At 48.9% G+C, this 19931-nt stretch overlaps 1 protein-coding gene across 5 annotated transcripts in view; it reads left to right on the plus strand.

Annotated features, from left to right (window-relative positions):
* The first annotated feature begins 272 nt into the window (after window positions 1-272).
* FERMT2 (FERM domain containing kindlin 2) overlaps window positions 273-19931 on the plus strand; it is a 50871-nt gene continuing 31212 nt past the window's right edge. For 2 of the 5 annotated variants that reach the window (XM_074908934.1, XM_074908936.1), the window contains exons 1-2: window positions 278-580; window positions 18778-19011. In XM_074908934.1, the coding sequence (XP_074765035.1) occupies window positions 424-580; window positions 18778-19011 (391 nt within the window). In that variant the 5' untranslated portion in view covers window positions 278-423. Of the gene's footprint in view, window positions 581-18777; window positions 19012-19931 lie in introns of all 5 variants that reach the window. The other 3 variants (XM_074908933.1, XM_074908935.1, XM_074908937.1) reach the window with 2 other exon arrangements.

The following is a 19931-nucleotide window of genomic DNA, read 5'->3' on the forward strand; positions in this document are numbered from 1 at the left end:
GAGTTTAGCGGAGCCGAGCTTAGCCGGGCCGGGCCGAGCCGCCCCCCGGCGTGTCCCGGATGTTGGAGCGGCCCCGTTTGCTCCGTCCTTCGCTTCCATAAAAGGCCAAGGGGCCCGGCGGCGTGGGGCGCGTTTTTCCTTTAATTATTATCCCCCTCCTCCTCCTCCTCCTCCTCCTCCCCCCCCTCCTCCTCCCTCTCCCGCCCGCCCCTTCTCCTCCCGCGGCGGCCCCGCAGGCAGCGGCTGGGGGGCGGCGGGGCAGCGCTGCACCCCCCGATCCCGCCCCACCGCGCCCCCCCCCCTCCCTCCCCCCCTCCCTCCCTCCCCGCCGGGCGCGGAGGCGGGCCGTGCCGGGCCGAGCCCAGCCGAGCCGAGCCTTGGGCGGGCGGTGAGGCGCGGCTGGCGGCGCAGGAGGCCGGGGCCATGGCGCTGGACGGGATCCGCATGCCGGACGGCTGCTACGCCGACGGGACGTGGGAGCTGAGCGTCCATGTCACCGACCTGGGCCGCGACGTCACCCTGAGGGTCACCGGCGAGATCCACATCGGCGGCGTCATGCTGCGCCTCGTCGAGAAGCTCGGTGAGTCGTGTGTGTTCCCCCCCCGCCCCCCAACCCCCCCCCGGACAGCCCAGCGCCCTGCCCCGGCATCCCCCCAGCGCCCTGCCACGGTCCTGGGCTTCAGCACCCTGCTCCAGCTCCCAGCACCCTGCCCCAGTGCTGTGCTTTGAGCTCCCAGCACCCTGCTCCAGTGCTGTGCTTTGAGCTCCCAGCACCCTGCCCCAGCTCCCAGCACCCTGCTCCAGTGCTGTGCTTTGAGCTCCCAGCACCCTGCCCCAGCACCCAGCACCCTGCCCCAGTGCTGTGCTTTGAGCTCCCAGCATCCTGCCCCAGCTCCCAGCATCCTGCCCCATCACCCTGCACCCTGCCCCAGTGCTGTGCTTTGAGCTCCCAGCACCCTGCCCCAGCTCCCAGCACCCTGCCCCAGTGCTGTGCTTTGAGCTCCCAGCATCCTGCCCCAGCTCCCAGCATCCTGCCCCATCACCCAGCACCCTGCCCCAGTGCTGTGCTTTGAGCTCCCAGCACCCTGCCCCAGTGCTGTGCTTTGAGCTCCCAGCACCCTGCCCCTGCACCCAGCCCCAGCGCTGTGCTCCAGCACCCAGCACCATGCCCCAGTACAGCGTTTGAGCTCCCAGCACCCTGCCCCAGGACTGTGCTTCAGCACCCTGCCCTGACTCTCTGCTTCACACCCTGCCTGTCCTAGCACCCTGCCCCAGCACCCCCATCCCAGCACCCTGCCACCCTTGGGTCCCAGCACCCCGTCTTGGCACCCCGCCGCTTTAGCACCCCATCCCACCCCGAGCTGCCCCTCGCCCCCTTCCAGGCTCCACCCCGAAGCCCCCCGCTCCCACCCAGCACCCTGTGACCAAAACCAGCCAAACTTTTACACTCCGGGGCTGGTGGCGGGGCCTCAACACCCATCTGCTGGCTGCTGTGCGCGCAGGATTTCTACACAGAGCTGGGAAACATCTTCATTTATGGGGTGGCGGGGGGATTTTTATGGGTGCTCTCCAGTTTACGGCAAAATTCCTGAAGTTGTAGCTGGCTCTGTGCTGCTTTGGATGAGGAAAGCGCCTCGGAGGGCTCTTGGCGAGGCTGGGGTGATTAACGGGGTGGCGTGGGCTTGGGATCGGGGACACCGCGGTGTCCAGTGGCTTTGGGTGGGCACCTGGACAAAGAACCCGTTTGTCTGGGATGCGTGGGAACGCGCAGCCGGGACGGCTTTGTGGTGGAGGAGCCAGCTTGGGCGCACACCCCGCTGAAAAGGAGCACCCCAACGCGCCGGCTGCGAGGAGCTCTGCCCCGCCAAACCTCCCCCTTGTCTTTTTGATCAGCTTTTTATGGCTCGGGTGTGTTTACTCAACGGTATAGTCCGGGCTGATGGCTGTAATTGCTCAAATAAAATATTAATTGCGAGGTCCCCGCGCGTGCCTGCGGCTGTGGGAGTAGCGGAGCTGTCAGCTGCAGGTCCCGGCTCAACGCAAAGCCTTCGTGTGGCTTTAAAAATACCCTCTTCCACCCTGCTTAGGTTTTGATTTATTAATTATCTGAAGTTAAAGGAAGGAAGAGACGGATATAAATATGCCTTTTTCGAAAGGAAGCAAGCGCTCGCATCAAAGGGTCTCATGCTGGAGATAGCCTTGACTCTCTGAAAACTTGATTTTTTAAAATTTTGTTGTGTGTTTGTTATTTTTATGCTGGTGCTGCGGAAAGACTTGCTGAAGTTGAGCACTCAGTGGCTAGAGGAAAAAAAAAACAACCTAGTAGCTTTCTAGAAACAATAAAAAACCCATCCCGTTGCTGACGAATGAATAAGCGATGCTCCCCTCGGTTTCGAGCGGGGTGTCGGGGCTGAAAAAGAACCGCGGGCCAACTCGTGTGCCGAAAGCCGGGCGCGTGCACGGGGCTGAGCCCAACGAGGACCTAAATTAGCGCCTGACGTAATGCATATCCCCCCCCCCAAATGTGTTTGCCTGGATCTTCTCCGCTTGTTAAATTAGGGATTGTATTAGAGGGAAGGAATGCGGCGGCCGCAGCCCTGGCCCGGGCGGGGGGAGCGGGGATGGTGCTCCCCTGGGGGGCTCAGCCCCAGTGACCCCCTCCCCGGGATGGTCAAGACCTGCAGATATCTCCGGCTGTTGCCTTCCCTTTCCCCTTGGCTTTTGTCGCCGAGCCAAGCTATACGTATTTAGTTCCTTTTAATCTTCCTGCGTGTCAGCTCTTCCAGCCCTCTCATTATTTTTATGGCTCTTCTTTGAGCTCCTGCCAGTTTATCAGGGTCGGGTTTAGCAGAGTGGGGTGGGACAGGACTCACTCCTCACCCTCTTGTGCCTCCTCCATCCAGCCTCTGCCGCTGTTTCACCCCCAGATATATTAATTCTGCAATTTTTCTGCGTTGAATCCCTTCCCCTGCATTTTTAACCTGTCCCTCCTCGTTCCTTTGTCCCTATCAGTGTTACGTTTTCTTTTTTAACACTTCCCAGCAATAAAAAAAAATAATCTTTTGCAAAGCAGATTTTTGCTGAAAATGTAAAGGAAATTTCTTAAAAATAAAGTTTCCTTGCAGGTCTGGGGTCCCATATGGGCTGCTCCGCTTGCGCATCGTGGTGGGGGGAAGGAAGGGGGGGATGTGCCTTGGGTAGGGGTTTGTCGGCTCCATCCTTTGGGACAAACCTCCCGTAGGCTTTGTGTTGCTGGAGGGCAGGGAAAGCAGATTTCTGTGGCCTGTCCAGAGTTTCACTGAAGTTTAGGGCATCGCTGTGAATTTGCAGCGGATCGGCTCTGCTCTACTTGTAGGATGCTGGTAGAAGCTCTTCAACCATTAGTGAGCTGGGAGAAAAAAAAAGCCTTTCCCTCCTCCCAGCGGCAAGGAGAGCTTGGAAAAGGGGAAATTTTAGATTTACGTTAGTATTTTCTGGTGCTTGTAGGAGAAGACGATGGCAGTAAATTGCCCTTTGCCTTGGAGAGGGCTGGAGTGGATGGGGGATGTGTGTTGGGGTGCCATGCTCAGAGCAGGCACGCGGGGACGTCTCTCCTCCTGAATTACACGGCTGCAGGTATCAGTAAATCTTGTCAACTCAGTCCTTGCCTGCTCAGAGCCGCTGCGGTCGGACTGTTTGGGAATAAGCAATTAAAATCTGTCACTAATACAGGCAGGGGTTGGAAGAAACCCAAGCAGCAGATAGGGATTCTGGTTACTCAAGTGAATTGCAATGACCTGTTCGCTCCTCTGTTATTTATCACCCTGCTGGATTAAACCACTTCGATAATTGAGCCGTGCCGTGTGCTTGGCAGAGGCATCTCGGAAAAACAGGGAAAAAACCTGCTGAGGTTTTAAGAGCAGTGGTATTTAGTTGGTCCGTGTGGCTTGGGGTCTGTACTGGAAACTCCTGATGCTTGCTCAGGGGTTTTTTAGGAATTTTGCCACTATTGACTGATGAACAAAAAAAAAAAAAAAAAAGAGGCTTAAAATCGCTGGGAGCAGAGGAAGGAAGGAAGTGAACACAGGTTATTGTTGTTGTCAACTTAAGGCTGTTTTAAACACATGCAAGAGAAAAACCCTGCTTTTTTTGAAATATGCTTGGGAGGAGCTTTGTGGGATATACGTTAAACACAGGATCGGGGGATGCTCTGTTTGGTAGTGGGAATAAAAGAATAGCTGGCAGAAACAGGGGAGGGGGATAAATGGTGGCTGGTAGAGGAATGGCTTGAGACAGATGACCTAAATGTGCACTGAGCAGATTCAGAAAGCCCGTGGATAGCAGTTTTACAGTAGAAATGCAGATTTATCTCTAGGTTTTTTTTATGGGCAGAATGTGTGACAGCCGGCCCCAGCTGCAGGGGCTCACTGGGAGCACCTTTAGGGGTTTGTGCCTGAAGAAAATAGATAAGTGAATGAAAAAAACCTCTGCTGGATTTGGAATTACGATAGTCGTTCTAGACCCTTTCAGGGATAAATGTCAAAGCAAGCCCCCTGCCCTCGATAGACAGCGGCTGATAACAGCAGGCAGTGATGACATCTTCTAAGGCTGTGGGGTTTTTTTGTCAATCACATCTTCGATAAGAGTTGGGGCAACTAGTTTAAACTCCATTGTTCCTGTTGGCAGATCCCCCGCTATCTCCTTTCCATCACTTGGGAGAGGTGGGATGTCACCTGAGGACTGACACAGGAGTTGTCACACGCAAAGTGTTTTGTTTTAGGTGACATAGCACATCGTAGCACATCAAAACTCTTTCTTTTGCTGGTTTTAGCCTGCAAATGTGTCTGGGATTCACCTGAGGGGTTCTGTTCACCATGGAATGGACTCTGCCCGTGTTATCTTGCTGGTGACTTCAGCTGTACTCTTTGCAAGATCGATTGAAAATCAGTGTTTTCCCTGTAAAGTCCCTTTTTCTTAATGGACCCCTTAAAGGCTTATGAATAAAACACCAAGAAAGTGCAGCATCATTGATTTCCCCAGGTTTGTGTTTGAGGTTTTGCAGTGCTTATAAATGCTCTGAGCCGTTGTGAGACTTGCTGGGGAAATTCTTTGCATTGAAACTGGAATGAAGTCTTTGAAACAGCTTAAGGCTGTGTAAGAGAAATGCAGAGTCCTTGCCCCAGCCCATTTCTATTGCAAACACAAGGCAGGATGAGTCTGCAGTGCTGTCTTGCAGGTGACTTGCTCCTTTTTCTGTGGAATTCTCCGAGGAGACTTGGGTAAGGGGCTCAGTAGGTGTTCATGTGCACTTTTGCTGTTAGAGGAGGCAAGAAAAGTGGTCAGAGGCTAAAGAGAAATAAAGGAAGGGTTTTTACTGTAGCCACGCTTTCAGAAAATACTTATCTGAGCATCAGTGCTTGGTGCCTGGAGTATGGTCGGGGCATTTTTCTGGTCCGTGCCGCCAGGATGACAGCTGAGCATCTTCATTTGCAAGATCTGCAGATGCTCGTCTGGCCGTCAGTTGTCGGTGGAGACCAGAAGGATGTTTTGCTTCAAAATCACTCTGCAGTATTGCTTTTCAAGTACGTGGCATTCACAAGAGACCATGAGTGCCATTTAGTACGCCTGCGAGAAGCTGTATTCCCTTTGAGGTGGGGTGGTGAGTGCTGATCTCAAATAACGTGATAAATGGTGGTGGTTGGTGCTGAGGGCAGCTGGGGCAGGCGGGACCCCTCCGACACTCGGCACTGACTCTGCTCCAGATTGCCCCGGGAAACCTCATCCCAGGCTTTTTAACAGCAAAACTTGCATGGCCAGAGGGAGGTGGGATGGTGAGCACAGAGGTTGGGGGGATCTGGCATGCTACTGAGCACAGAAGTCCTCCTGCTCCAGAAATGGGCAGAGTTTTGGGCCATTTTGAGGTGGAAGTGGTACCCTGGAGGCTGCTGGACGCTGCCCAGCAGAGATGCTCCAGGCAGCTTCAGCAGCATCTTCAAGGAGAGCACCAGAACTGCTAAATCCCCCTGCACAGACGTATTGCCACTTGATTAATATCTTTGCTAGTGACCTGTGCTGAATCCTCGTCCTCCGAATAACACATTTTTAATGAAATTTAAGTGAGAATTTGCAAGTGCCTTATTAACACAGACACTTCCCGGCCACGCACATTGATCTGTGCGGGGCTGGCTCTTTACTTTACATCCAACTCTTTGACTCCAGAAAGCTTCCACGTAGGCCCACACCAAATTACAGGATCATGGCTCAAATAATGTCCTCTTTGTTAGCCTAAGTGGAATATTCAGCTGAACTGCCAATGACCAGAGGAATTCGGGGCGGGGGTAGGTAAAAGCCATACGCAGGCAGCTCCAAGCTGCAGTCACGGCAATTAATATTTCTACCCAGAGTGGTGATGACTCTTCAGAAGCCAACAAAAAAAAATAAATTAAAATATTATTTAATTTTTTATTTTAATTCTTTCACTACAGTCCATCTGCTTTGGCTCAGAAGAGCCTGGCCGATGACACAGATCCTGGTCGGAGGGGGAAGAGAGCGGGGCGGGAGGCGGCGTCGGCGGCGTCCCGCGAATACCAGAGCCTGGGTTTGTCGTACCACAGACAGGAAATTGTTGGGTTTGCTGCTCCCACCCAGCCCAAATCAGTAGTTTCCTCTTCCAGCTCCCTCAGGTTTCGATTTGACATAAGACGTGCGGGGAAGCTGGCGTGAGGAGCTGCACTTGCCACGCTCGCATCACTCTGAGGGAGCTAAAATGATAGAAATCATCATGTTCACACACTTCCCTTCTTCTCTTTTCTTTCTTTTTTCCCCCCAGAGCAATTTTCCTTTCTACCACCCTCCTCCATCAGGACTTGCATTTCACTCAGGCATCTGGCTGAATCTCTCTCAACCCTATAAAAACCCAGACAAACTGTATTCAGAATTTCTGTATAAAAAGCCAAATGCCTCCGGGTGTCCCCTGTCAGAGATTTCTGAACCCTCTTTCTGTGCCGTGATGTGTGCGATGGTTGAATTTATAGCAGGCACCATCCTCCTCTGGGTACCAGGGTAAAATTGTGCCCCACCTCTGATTTTTGATAAGAAATGGCATTTTGTAGTTGTCCATCTGCAGCGTACAGACTGCTGTGGGTTTATGAGCAACTTCTTGCAACCCTGCTATGGGACATTATAAAAAGCAAACCAGGAATCTGGATTTTAACCCTGGCTCTCTGGTTATGGAGGGGGGAAAAAAAAAGAATTGTGGATAACTGCATGAAATTGTGCACACAGAGAATGTTTATCGAGTTGGGAAAGAGAAGAGGGAGTATTTGCACTGCAAACTTCAGTCATTTCAACATCACCGGTGACACAGCCACTGCGAGCTCCTATTTTGGGTGTTAGGGGGATATTTTATTTTTTTTTTAGTGGGGATTTTTCTTACAGACAAGGGGAAGGAAGGAGATTCACGACACTTGTGGAGCTCTCAGCACATCGATTTCAGCCCAGCATCCAACCCTGGGCGTGCTTGGAGGAAAAAGTCTGGTAGTGTTAAAACGTCTTAAAGAAGATGCATTTATTCGTTCTCATTCTGAAATGTGAGTTAACCAATAGTCTAGAAAGGGGCAGAGAAACAAAACCGAGCAAAACTTCTCGGCTGGTGGGACTCAGTTCTGAATGTTCTCAGTGGTTTTCAGGGTTTTTCCAGTGTTATAATTCAGAAAAGTACTGAGAGCCCCAAATTCCTGCTGGATGGAGAAATAATGAGTTTGAACAGAGTTGCAGTAACTTAGTTTTCTTGCCCGGGTTTGCTTTTTGCACATTGTTTTTGTTGTCCAGGCTGGAGCTTCCACCAGGTAGAACTGATGGGGCAGGGGAAGAAAAGTGCCCAGCAAATCAGAGGAAAGCTTTTTTATTTTCAGACAACTGTGGTCCTCAGCTTTTCTTGTGCTTGCCTGTTGTCCTGTGAGGTTGCAGCAGCTCTGGGTGCAGCTCACAGTTGGTAGCCAGCCAGGTCAAAATATGAATGGCCAGCAGCTGTGTTCATGGCATGTCCACGTGCCAGCATTGGTCCCTCTCTTGCAGGCCAGGTGGGATCTTGGAGACCTCCAATTTACAGCAAAACGTGGCTGAATTTGGGTAACAGGTTGAGAATGGCATTGGGAGGGGATGTGTGTAGACGAACAGGCACTCCTGCAGTTGCATAAACCTTCCCCTTTATAACTTTATAATCTCAGGTGGTTTTTAGCTTGCAGAACTAGACAGCAACCAAAAATTCATCTTGCCAGTTATCACATTTTAAATCTCTTACCAGCCGATTATGCATGTTTGTTTGGTGGTTGTTTTCTTTTTTTTTTTTTTTTTTTTTTTCCCCCCTCCTCCCTGCAGGCATATGTACTTTTGGAAGGGTTAGCTGCTAAAACTCCCAATTCAATTAGAAAGTCTGCGTTTTATGAAATTGCCTGGGAAGAGCTATATCACTGTCTTGGCTGAACCTCCCTTCCTTGCTGATAATACACAGAGCTTTGCTAAACAAGACGTCCAGCCTGAGGGCTGTCTGGGGCAGAAATTGTGTTCTTCACCACCCCACATGTCCTGTCCTATGACTTTTGTGCTTGAGCTTGGTTGTGTGATGGGTGAGGTGGACCCAAGCTCAAGGTTAGAAGTCTTGAAGCCCTTTAAAAGTGTTTTGTGTGCATCAGTGAGCTTGGGCTAACTGATGCAGAAATTCCCCAATATTGGACACTTTTAAGATTTGGCTGGACAGGGTGCTGGGCCGTCTTGTCTAGACTGTGCTTTTGCCAGAAAAGTAGGACCAGATGGTCCTTGAGGTCCCTCCCAACTTGGTATTTCTATGAAATAAGAAAACTGATGTGGTTTCATCCCCTCCCCGTGGTATGAAAAGGACCCGGGGCAGAGACCAGCTTCACCCCAGACCTTGCTTTGCCCCAGGAGCTTGTGGCTGGTGGCATGTGGCATTTTGGCTGCTGTCGCTGCCAGGGAGGGATGAGTCTCCTCTCCCTTATGCTCTGCCCCAGGGGATACAGTTTGGTGTCCCTCTCCTGCAGATCCAGCATCCCATCTGGTCTGCAGGAGAGAGACCAGTGCTGGCTCACAGGTTGAGGCTGCCCGAGGCATGCTGACAGCTGCAAACCTCGCTTTCCAGGGGGCTAAGCTTCTATCAGAGAATAACCGTTGTTAAGATGCGCTTGGGGAACTGCCTGGTGAGCCTGAAGCTTCAGATGAGAGGTTGGGAATTCAGGTTGCCCCTTGGGTCCTCCTTTATCTGCGTCGTGCATCCGTCCTGCCAGACGTCCTCTGGCTCCGCCATCGGGTATGATGTCTTTTTGGCAGGGACCGGCTCCCTTATGCCTTGCACGTTCATTGGGATGAGTCAGGATTGCAAACTGCTGGCACCGTCACCCTGGGACACTTTTCCTTTTGGGTGAGGGAAGTGTGATACACGGCTGGAGGGTGAGGGAGCACCCGGGCTGGTAGTCAAGGCAGTTGAGTGCTCCCTGGAGAAGTGGTTTTCCTTCCTTCCTTCCTGTGCTGCTGTGTTTCTGTCCGATGCTTCCTATTTTGTGCTGGATGAATCATGGAAACCGAACTGCTTAATTGAGTTTTCTGCCATTTCTCGTGGTTCCATGGGAGGCAGGGAGCAGCCAGTGAAATCCTCGTCTGGAGGGTGCTTGATGAGTAGGGGGAAACACTTGGCAAAATCAAGTTGTAAAAATAATCTTTTTTAAAAAGAAAAAAAAAAAAGATCCACTCTTGCTTTCCTTTTTTCCCTCCCGTAGAAAAATGAGCAAGCCAAATTGCTCTGGGGTGCTGGTGCAAGGATTTAAAAAGCAAGTCTGCACGGTGCTTGCAAAGACCTTCCCCAGCCCTCTGGTGTTTGTTAGCGTGGGGGTGCTGGGGAGCTGAGGTGGCCCTGGCTTTCGGCTCCTCTGGAGAGTTTCCTGATGTTTCAGCTGGGTTCAGCATCGCTGCAAAGCTGCTCTCCCTGCCCAGCGGTTTAAGCAGCGTTGGGTATGGCTGTACTGAGCAGGTGAGCAGCTCAGAGAAACTCATAAAGCTCCCACTGCAATAGATGCTGAGAAATAAAATAGTTTTTATTATATGTGTATATATATGTGTAATAAATTTATGCATAAAACCATAATAAAAGTATGTAGGTACCTCTAGGGCAGACACCATATGCTTGGTTCACAGCTTGTGGTACAGATTGCCTGTGCCTTCTGCGTTTGTGGGGTAGCATCAGAGGTATAAAACAAATTTAAAGGGGGTTTTACTGCTCTTTCCACAGTTGAGTGGCATCAGTTCAGGGCAAAGGTTCTTTCAGTGTGGCCGGCACAAGAAAAATAATTTTAGCCCGAGGAGGAGGAGATGTGTTTCAGTATTAGCAGCGCAAGTGGTAGATACTGCTGTGGCATCTTAATGAATTAAATTTCCAAGTGCTGGTTGAGTAATCCTATTAACACTGAAAAGAGCTTCCTTCCTAGAGTTTACTTCAGAGGGAAAAAAAAGTAACTTTCAGGCTTGTTGGGATTTGCTCTCCTCCCTGAAGCCTGTGTGCAGCCCTGGCTCCGGCAGAGAGGCTCGAGCGTGGAGGAGCAAAGCCCTGCGCTGCCGGGAGCGGCATTTTGGGGGGCATTTGGCTTCAATGTGCCAGCCTAGTGCTTCTGTGAAGATGCTCATTGATGGTGTGGCCTTGTAAAATGTCCCTGCTCCGCACCTGGATTATAAACCAAACCCAGTGGTTTAGAAGCCAAGTGGAAAAATTTCGCGGTGCGGGGGGGCTTTTGTTGTGTCTCCTTTCTGGGCTTTGTCACCTCTTGGGCACTTCACTTACCATCCCTGCCCTGTCAAGATGTGGGCTTAGCCTTGAAAAACCTCACTTGTAAACCCAACAAAAGGACACTTTTTTTTTTTTTTTCCCCAGCAGTGCAGCAGCACATTCCCTCATTAGCAAAAGGTGCTCCGTAATTTTTCTGAGTGAGGATGCATTGAACATTGCATTCAGCGTTGCATCCCTGTGTGCTCAGTGTCCTCCACAGGTTGGTTTTTTTCCCTCCTTTTTTTCATTGCTCTGGAATAGCTCTCTGTGACTACACGGTGTGCTTTGACATCAGAATTTCACAGTGGTGAGCCGTGCGTGTCCCCTGGCACGCCGGGACGAGAGGGAGGTCTCCTGTGCTCAGTTGCACTCACAGGAATCACAGTGTTGGGAACAAGGCCACTTTTGTCCGTATTTTTTTTTTTTTTATAACAAGTCAAACTATTTTTTGTGAAAGAAATCTTCTTAAATTCCAGTAGAGGTCCACCCTGTTTTAGACACCTCTGTGGGTGTGATCAGATGTTGTCCTAAACATTTGTTCTCCCGAAGACACAGGATAAAATAGTGGGGATAGTTGCCTGTAGTAGTAGATACAGAAGAATTTAAAGTACAGCTTTGTATTTACCCGTGGGTAAAAGCCCTTCTGCAGGTGGTTGCTGCAGAGTGGCTGCTGTACATACGTCAAATACATATGAGGCATGAGATTAAAACCCCCTATTAAGCCTCATTAGTACCAAGAGCATCAGATTGTCATGGCTACAGCTTTATTACAGCAGTGTGATAATAATTTCATAGGGTATTTATCTCTGTGTTTCAAAGTATAATTTTTCAAGTGTCGTGACCAGAGGCTGGAAGGATTTTTGTTCCATTGTGAACTTTGCTCTGCAATTAAATCCCCGTTGGGGGTGGAGGGGAGTCTATTCCAGTGCACACCATACCCCAAAAGACTCAAATCTGCACTAAAAAATAGATTCTGCCCCAAGACAGCGACCGTTTCACCCAGCAAAACACATCAGCGTTTCTGTTGAACTCAAGATAAATGAAAACAGCTCCGGTTTTAATTTTATTTTCCATAATTGTCCTAGAAGGAGTGGCTTTGGCATGTTTAAAGGAATCTGGGTTTAAAGAGGTCAGAATGAGCAGTGAGGAGCTACGTCCCATCCCTCCCTGTAGGGAGCAATGTGTTCAGCTATATAGGTATATATCTGTGTGTGTGTGTGTGTATACCCATATATACACCCGTAAAATATAAATATATAAACACACACATAGCTTTGGTTTATATGTTTTTATTTTTTATATATATAAATATATAAAATTATAAATAAATACATAAAAATACGTATTTTTTAAAATCTGGCTTGGTTTTTTTTGCCTTATTTTTCACTGTGATGATGTTAATCCAGTCAGCTTGCTGGTATTGTCAGGTCGCAGAGCAGCCTGGGCACATTGATCTCATGAAATCCCCTTCCCTGCACCGGTTGGGAGGACCTTTCAAAAGCAAGTGATGATCTTGCAGCCGTTCCCCAGCAAACCGTGTGGGTCTGGATCTGATCCACTGGGATGCAGAGGCCGATCCGTGCACCAGCGTGTGCACATGGGGGAAGGAAAGGCAGCAGTATTTAATAGTCATCAGTAGTTTCGGAAAAGTAAATAGTATTAATGAGCATGAGAGCAGGCACTGGAGCAGGACCTTCAGCTGTGCTCTTGACTGTAAAACACTTCTGTATTCTTGCCCTACCCCATTGCCTCTGTCCTGCTTTATGCACAGAATTAGCCATTTTCTTGGTACTTCTGGATGTTTTGGGAACGTCTGAAATATTCTCTGATTTTTTTTTTTAGTGCTGTGAGGATATGCCTTCAGACCTCATTGACACACACTGCTTGATAGTACGTGGAAAAGAAAAACCAAAGCAACCACATGAGGTTATGTGCAGTGATTTTTGGTGGTTTGTTGGTTGTTTGGCGTTTTTTTACCCCCTCTTTTTTTAACTTGTAGTCTTAAATTGCTCTCCTTTTCAAGTTTTTAAGTACTTCTACCTTGCTTTCCATGCACGATGGCCATGTGGTGCATCCTGAGGGGACAGGAGGGCAGAGGCTGGGGTACATTCCCTCCCAGTGAGTTTGCCCAGGACACAGGAGACACTCCCAACTATTTATTGCTGGAGGTCTCTTTTCCTTTGAAGGAGTTTTTCTTCCCCACCACCTTCCCAAGAGGGGTGTGTAACCAGCCAACACCCAACCTCTGGCTTGGAGAGCCCCTGGCCACTCCTTGGGGCTTGCGAGTGCTGGATTAATGCGTTATCACCAGGTATTTGAGTTTAAAAGTACTTTAATCTCCCAACTGGCTCTCGAGCTGTCTGCTCCTGGCAGTTGGGGCTTCAAATGTGCTGTCCACATCTGTAATTTTTTTCAATAAAATGTGTATTGCGTATTAATTTTAAAAAAAAAGACATGCAACCCACTGGGTTTTTTTTTCTTCCATCCCTATAAAAAACCATAAGCAATCTCAGCCCATCTGCCCCAAACTCACTGAAAAGCTGGAAAGTTGGGTTTTCTTTCTCAATAGATTACCAAGTACAAAAATCTGTTTTTGCAAGAGGAAATGCTTGGCTTGTGAGTTGGTTTCAGTCCTTGCACCGTATAACATTTTCATATATGTGTGTGTCTGTATAAACGTGTGTGTGTGTATATGACACATATACAAATGTGTGTATATATTTTATATATGCATATATTTTGTCTGTGTACATTGTATATACATATATTTTTATATATATGTATATATATTATGTAAGTGTGTGTATATATATGTTTATACGCATAATATATTTTTATATATATGTGGATCACCTTGAGGTGTTGTGTGGGTAATGGAAAGGCATTTTGCTACCTCAGCTTCCCAACCGTGTCTAGACCAGAGCAGGAATAATTGTTGTTAAAGGTGCCCATCCACCACTGGGGAAGAGCCAGGACCGGGGAGGGCTGCTGTGCTGATTCTGCTCCTGTGGAAAAACCACCAGTGGGATGGATGGGCTTTGGTTCTGCCGTGGTTTGTACTGGAGGAGGATGGTCGTAGAATCATCGAATAGTTTGGGCTGGACAGGACCTTCGAGATCATCTCGTTCCAACCCCCCTACCCCAGGCAGGGCCACCTTCCACTAGCCCAGGTTGCCCAAAGCCCCATCCAACCTGGCCTTGAACCCTTCCAGGGAGGGGGCAGCCACAGCTTCTCTGGGCAGCCTGTGCCAGGGCCTCACCCCCTCACAGGGAGGAATTTCTGCCTTACATCTCATCTAAATCTCCCCTCTGTCAGTTTAAACCCGTCACCCCTCATCCTATCCCTCCCGCCCAGATCCAGAGTCGTCCCCCCCTTTCCCGCAGCCCCTTTCAGCCCTGGGGGGCCGCTCTAAGGTCTCCCCGGAGCCTTCTCTCCTCCAGCTGAACCCCCCAACTCTCCCAGCCTGTCCTCACAGGGGGGCTCTAGCCCCCCCAGCATCTCCGTGGCCTCCTCTGCACGCTCTCTGACAGGTCCTTCCATAGTCCTTCCATATTGCTTCCCTGGGAGGGCTGACGACTTGAATCTGTTGCTCTAAAAGCCATCGCTTATAATTAAGAAATGAACTGAAACCTCTGCTTTGGCTGCATCCGCCACCCCTCCTAACATGAAGAGTATTGCAGGGAAACCAGCTTCAGCTGCAAATCTTTGTTTTCAAAAATCAAACAAAAATACCATGATGCAAACCAGACAGGTTTGCCGGAGTTCCCTACGTACCTACCCGAGCTTATGTAGGAGCTTTTTCATAACCTACCCTGCATGTTAAGGTGATGAAGGTGTTCGTAGGCTCTTTGCTGTCCTGTGGATTTAACCAGGGATGTGTGTGTGAAAGGGGATCTGGTGCTACCCCATGGGAGCCTTTCCCAGAGGTGGAGACCACCGCTGCTGGAGTTTCCTGCTCTCCAAATATCAGTCTAGTGGGATTTAACCGTGTGCTGGGGAGAGGGGAAAAATAAGAGATTTATTTGATCGTATCAGGGCTCTATTGTCCTGAGCGGTGCACAGAAGGAGAACCCATCTGCAATAGGGGATATCCCGAAATAACAAGGCAAATACAGTGTTTATGTAACGCTGGAGACTTGTATACTATTGCTAGTAAGTCATAAGCTTGCACAGAGAGCCTGCCAAGTGACGGTCTTGCTTCTGAGGAAGGGAGGTTCAATAGCTGCTGCAGAAGCAGAGCAGAAAAGGGACTTTTAAAATCCACGGATCGGCTGAGGGAGAGCGTTTGGAGCAGCCAGTGCCTGGGATAAATGGTCCATCAGAGTGGATGAAGCTGCTTCAATCTACTTTGCACTTCACCAAAATTCAGCTTTGTTGCCGAAGTGGTCATTTGTGTATGTGTGTATCTGGGCAATGGCAAGCCCAGAATTAAAATACACTTTGTATGCGTCTCAATTAAGACTTATTTTCTGCTACTTGAATTCTAGATGTGAATTTAGTGGCGGGAGTAAGAATCTGCAATTGCAGTTATGCTGGACAAGCTGGTGTGATGTGACTGCAGCAAGTCACTGGCATGAATTGAAATCTGAGGTTGTTTAAGGTTTAAAACACTTTATTGAGCAGCCCTTCCCCTCTTGTTCCATCTTCGCAGAGGTCTCTGCAGCCGTCTGGGTGATTTAAGATGCCTCTTGCATTTGCAGGACTGTCTGAACAGCTTTTCAAGGTGAACAGCAAGCTTTCTTCTCGGGTTTTGCTGTACAAAATGTCCTCAGCACCACCCGTGCTGTGCCTCTGCCTCTTGGCACGGTTTTGGGAGGCAAATGCAAAACTAAGTTCTTCCTCAAAAATAAAAAAAATTTTAAAAGTCTCAGCCAGGTTCCCCAGCCCTCCTGGGCTCCCAGTAGCAGAGGTTTCGGTTCAGGCTGCTTGGGGAGGTGGAGGAAGGGGGAGTGGTGATTATTTTTGATGCCGGGAAGGAAACGTGGTGCTTCCCTTTCCCGTGGGTGCTGCTGCTGGGATTGGGCTCCTGGAGCTCCTGGTCCCCAACCCATGCTCCAGCTGATGCTGACAGCTCCAGCCTCCATATCTCCGCAGCCTTCACATCTCCGCAGCCTTCACCTGGCAGGTTCCTTACCCTGAAGGGGAGCATCCGTGGCGATGATTTGCTCTGACCCTAGCAGATTCATGCAGCTCCTTTCCAGGGATCCCTCTGCACTCTCCTTTGCCCAGGATGACCGTGGTGGGAGGATGCTTTTTCATTGCGCTGAGGACACCTAAATCCAGGTGGCTCTGGCCTTCCTCTCCCCCGCACTGTGCCATAAGCAGGAATCAGCCTAATTTAGACTAATATGGATAGATTTTCCCCTCCCACTGAACAAGCCTGTTTCTTTTCCTATTTCCCTTGATTGAGATGCTGATGAACACTTGCAGGCTCTGACCATTTCTGCTTCTTTGCACGACAGCGTTGCTGTAAGGCTGCTACACTTCGTGGCTGCCAAGAGCAGCTCGGGGATGTGCAAGTAGCATTTAACAACTCAGAGGATCTTCTGGATCTACCAACACCTCCGCTGAGATTTGCAGCGTGGATTTGGACCTGTAGTAACCTTTTGAATTCGAGGTCTGGGATCTCTAAAATGAGTTTGCAGCACTCGGAGAGTTACCCAGACTCTGATAAATACAAAGCAGCCAGTCCTGCAACTGACAGTAAATGGGAAAAGGCTGAGCTGAAATAATACGGATTGTCGTAAAGCTGTAACCCCAGCAAATCAGTAACTCGTGAATTGGGACCCTGGTGAAGATTTATAAAGCTCTGATCAGATTTAACCAGGCAGTTGGCATTCCCTGGTGTGCAAGGATTACTCCAAGCCCTGGGTTGCACCCGCTGCCTTGCAAAGCACCGAAGGTTTCTTGTCTTGTTAGTGTTAGACTCAACTCCACAAGTCAGCTGCTAAACATTTGCCAGGCTCTTTTATGTATAACTACCCCATGGGGCAGGCACAAACCTTTACCTTTTTGGCCATAGACAACATCTCACTGTTAATTCAAAGTGTTAATTACTCTCAGGCCAAAAGACGATGCTGTGCATATTCATGCCATGGCCTGAAAGGTTAATCTGCAGCATAAACCCAAATCCTGTTCTGTTAGTGATTCAAAATACTTTTTTTTTTTTTTTTTCTCCTCCCCCCAGACTTTCAGTGCCAATTTGTGCAGCTTTCAGTAGGGCAGAAGTTGGACTTCATTACCAAAGTCCATTGTAATGATTTCTCAGATTTTTTTGAGAGTAGCCAAGACTTGTGCAAGCTTGCATGCTTTTCTATATTTGGTTTTGTTTAATTTGATTGTACAAAGCTGTTGAAAAGTCTGGCTGAACATTTCCACTTTCTGACTGCATGATTATGCCATTATACCAGGAGTTCAAAGAAAAAAAAAAAGCTTCTGCTTCGATTGAGGTCCTGTTTTCAGATAGGGACAGAAGAAAGTTTGTTTGTTATACTGTTTTCATCTTGATGAAGTTCTGACCTGGCTTGTGGGGATATTCTTCATGACGTCTGTCCTGGAGTGTGTTCCTTGGTACCTTCAGCCTGTCTGGTGGTGTGTCTGCTGGGGCTTCACCCCTGGACTCTGCCCTTGGCTTTCTGGCTGGTGCCCAGCGATGCACGAGCATCGCTGCTGAAGGAGCTGTTGCAATAAATGTCAGCTGGCAGTTTTAATTTGGGTTAAACTGATGTTTCACATTGGGAATCTGGGATCTGAGGAGGATCTGGGGCTGAAAACGGAATTATTTTATTACCGATGCTTTAAGCTGGAAAGTGCGATGATTTTAAGCTTCTTTTTTATTATGAAAATTAAAATAATCCTCGTACAAAGTCCATAAGCTCAAAACTTACTGGTGACTCTGTCATTTGCCATATCAAGCACAGAACTGTCCCTATAACTTGTCCTGCAGCCTCTTCATGTTCTCATGTGCTTGCCCAAATGACATCCTGCAGAAACAGGTGGGTTTTCCTTTGAAATGAGAGCTCTGACTGTCGCCGTTGATGCTGACACACCCCCTGGTCAGTGTTTTTGGAGATGGAAGGTCTAGGCTAAGCAGACCTTTGCAAAATGCAGCTGCCAGTGCCTGGATCCTTCCCTCTCACTCACCTTCCCCTTCTCCTGTGTTGGTGGGACTTTGCACCGTTAATGCTGGTTGGTGGTTGTTGGACTGGAAGATGCTCCACAGGAATGGCAGGGGGATGCAGGGAGAGCAAGGCAGGTGTTAGCGAAAAATACTCCAGGTGTTAGGCGAAGTGTTGTGCAGTGGCAGTCTTTTGGAGTTATCACAGTGCTCTGTTCCCCATATGCTTCCCAGCTTGGACATGACCTTCAAAAACCCCACAGTTATGTGCCTGCTGGAAGGAGACGTGGCTGGTGGGTTTTGCACTGTTGTTCCTTTGGGAAGTAACTTGTAGTTTCATTTGGGAATTTTCCAGTTTTGTTTATAGAAACTGAAAGACCTGGAGAAGACATGTTGTTTATGTTTAATTCTTGCAAACCTCATTCTAGTTCTGCTTTCTGTGTGTGCCAGGGTGGCTGGATCCATCTTCGGGTAGAGCATGTGGTGGGGATGGGGAAACCCAAGAATTGATAGTTAAGCTAAAAAGTTGTGCAAAAATCCCTTCTCGGGGAAGGTGTTGGGTTGTTCATGACCCCCCTTGGCTTCATGCTTGGCATTGCTGCTGGGCTGAGTGATCCACGGACATGTTGTGTCTCATCTTTATTCCTCTTGAGTTCTTCCCTACTTTTATCTCCAAGGTGGCTTCTAGATGCTATTGAGTACGAGCAATTATTTGTATCTGGAAGGGGCTGCCGGTGGTTTTGGATCGATAGTCACTTCTTGGTGAAAGACATTTAGACTTATGCTTTTGTCTTTTGAAGGCTAATTCTGGTCCAAGTTTTAACTGGTAAAACGGTTTCTTTGTTCAAGATGTCAAGAAAGACTGGTCAGATCACGCGCTGTGGTGGGAAAAGAAGAAAACTTGGCTCCTTAAAACGCACTGGACGTTGGACAAATACGGGATACAGGCTGATGCCAAGCTCCAGTTCACACCTCAGCATAAGCTGCTTCGCCTTCAGCTGCCCAACATGAAGTACGTCAAGGTGAAAGTCAACTTCTCGGACAGGGTCTTCAAGGCGGTTTCTGACATCTGCAAAACATTCAGTAAGTAGCGAGCGCCGAAAGCTGCCGGTGGGGAGGTTGTCGTTCAGTCTGGCTCCTGCCTCTCCTTTGGTGCACGTGCTCATCTCATAAATTTACTAAACCACTGGTATTTTCCAGTTTTGAACACCCAACAGTCAGTCTGCTCTTTATCCCTTGCAAATCTGGCCTTTTATGCGCAAATACTTAAATAATGGGACCGGTTGTACCAGAAATGTAAGAAGAAATAGGTTTTCTGTGCTGACTTTTTCTGTGCTGAATTCTGTTTCATAGCAAGGCTGTTCTCGGGCTTGTCTTAGGCGAGGCGGTAGCAGCCCTGCTTTATGTTAAAGCTGCTGGTGTTGGGTTGTAATTCTTTTTTTTCTGCAAATTTATGCGTTAGATGAAAAACAAACCCTGAAATAGGAAACCTGCCAACTCCGTGGGTTCTCTTCCAGTGGAAAATCATATTAGAGATTAAGTGATGATGCTTCACTGTAAAACTGTCTGGTGGAGGGAAGGAACTGAGTCTCCCTCTCTCTTCCCCAGCTCCTCTTCACAATCCTTTCCCTTGTTGAGAAGAAGCCCCAGAAGAAAGGGTGGATCATTTCCTACCGCGTACACAGAGCTCATCCCAGGCTGCTGCTTTTGTGCATCACTTTTTCACCCATCTTCACTAATTTCTCATCCCAAAAGCTAGTACTTCTTTCTCTCCCCGCCCCCCAAAAAATAAAAAAAAGCAGGAGATGGTAACTTTGCTCTGAGGAACTCAAATAAGCACTCAGCGTGGGCTCCATACCGGTGTCCTTCCCGCTTGCTCCCCTCTGAAAGGAACCTGCAACCCGACCTCGGCCGTAGTAAATCTATTTCTGCTCTCAAAAAGCAGCCAGGGTTACTCTTGGCTGACCCAGTTATTTTGTGAGGCAGGAAGAGCTCAGCCGTAC

The sequence above is a fragment of the Athene noctua genome, chromosome 6 (genome assembly GCF_965140245.1).
Source record: "Athene noctua chromosome 6, bAthNoc1.hap1.1, whole genome shotgun sequence".
Lineage (NCBI taxonomy): Eukaryota > Metazoa > Chordata > Aves > Strigiformes > Strigidae > Athene > Athene noctua.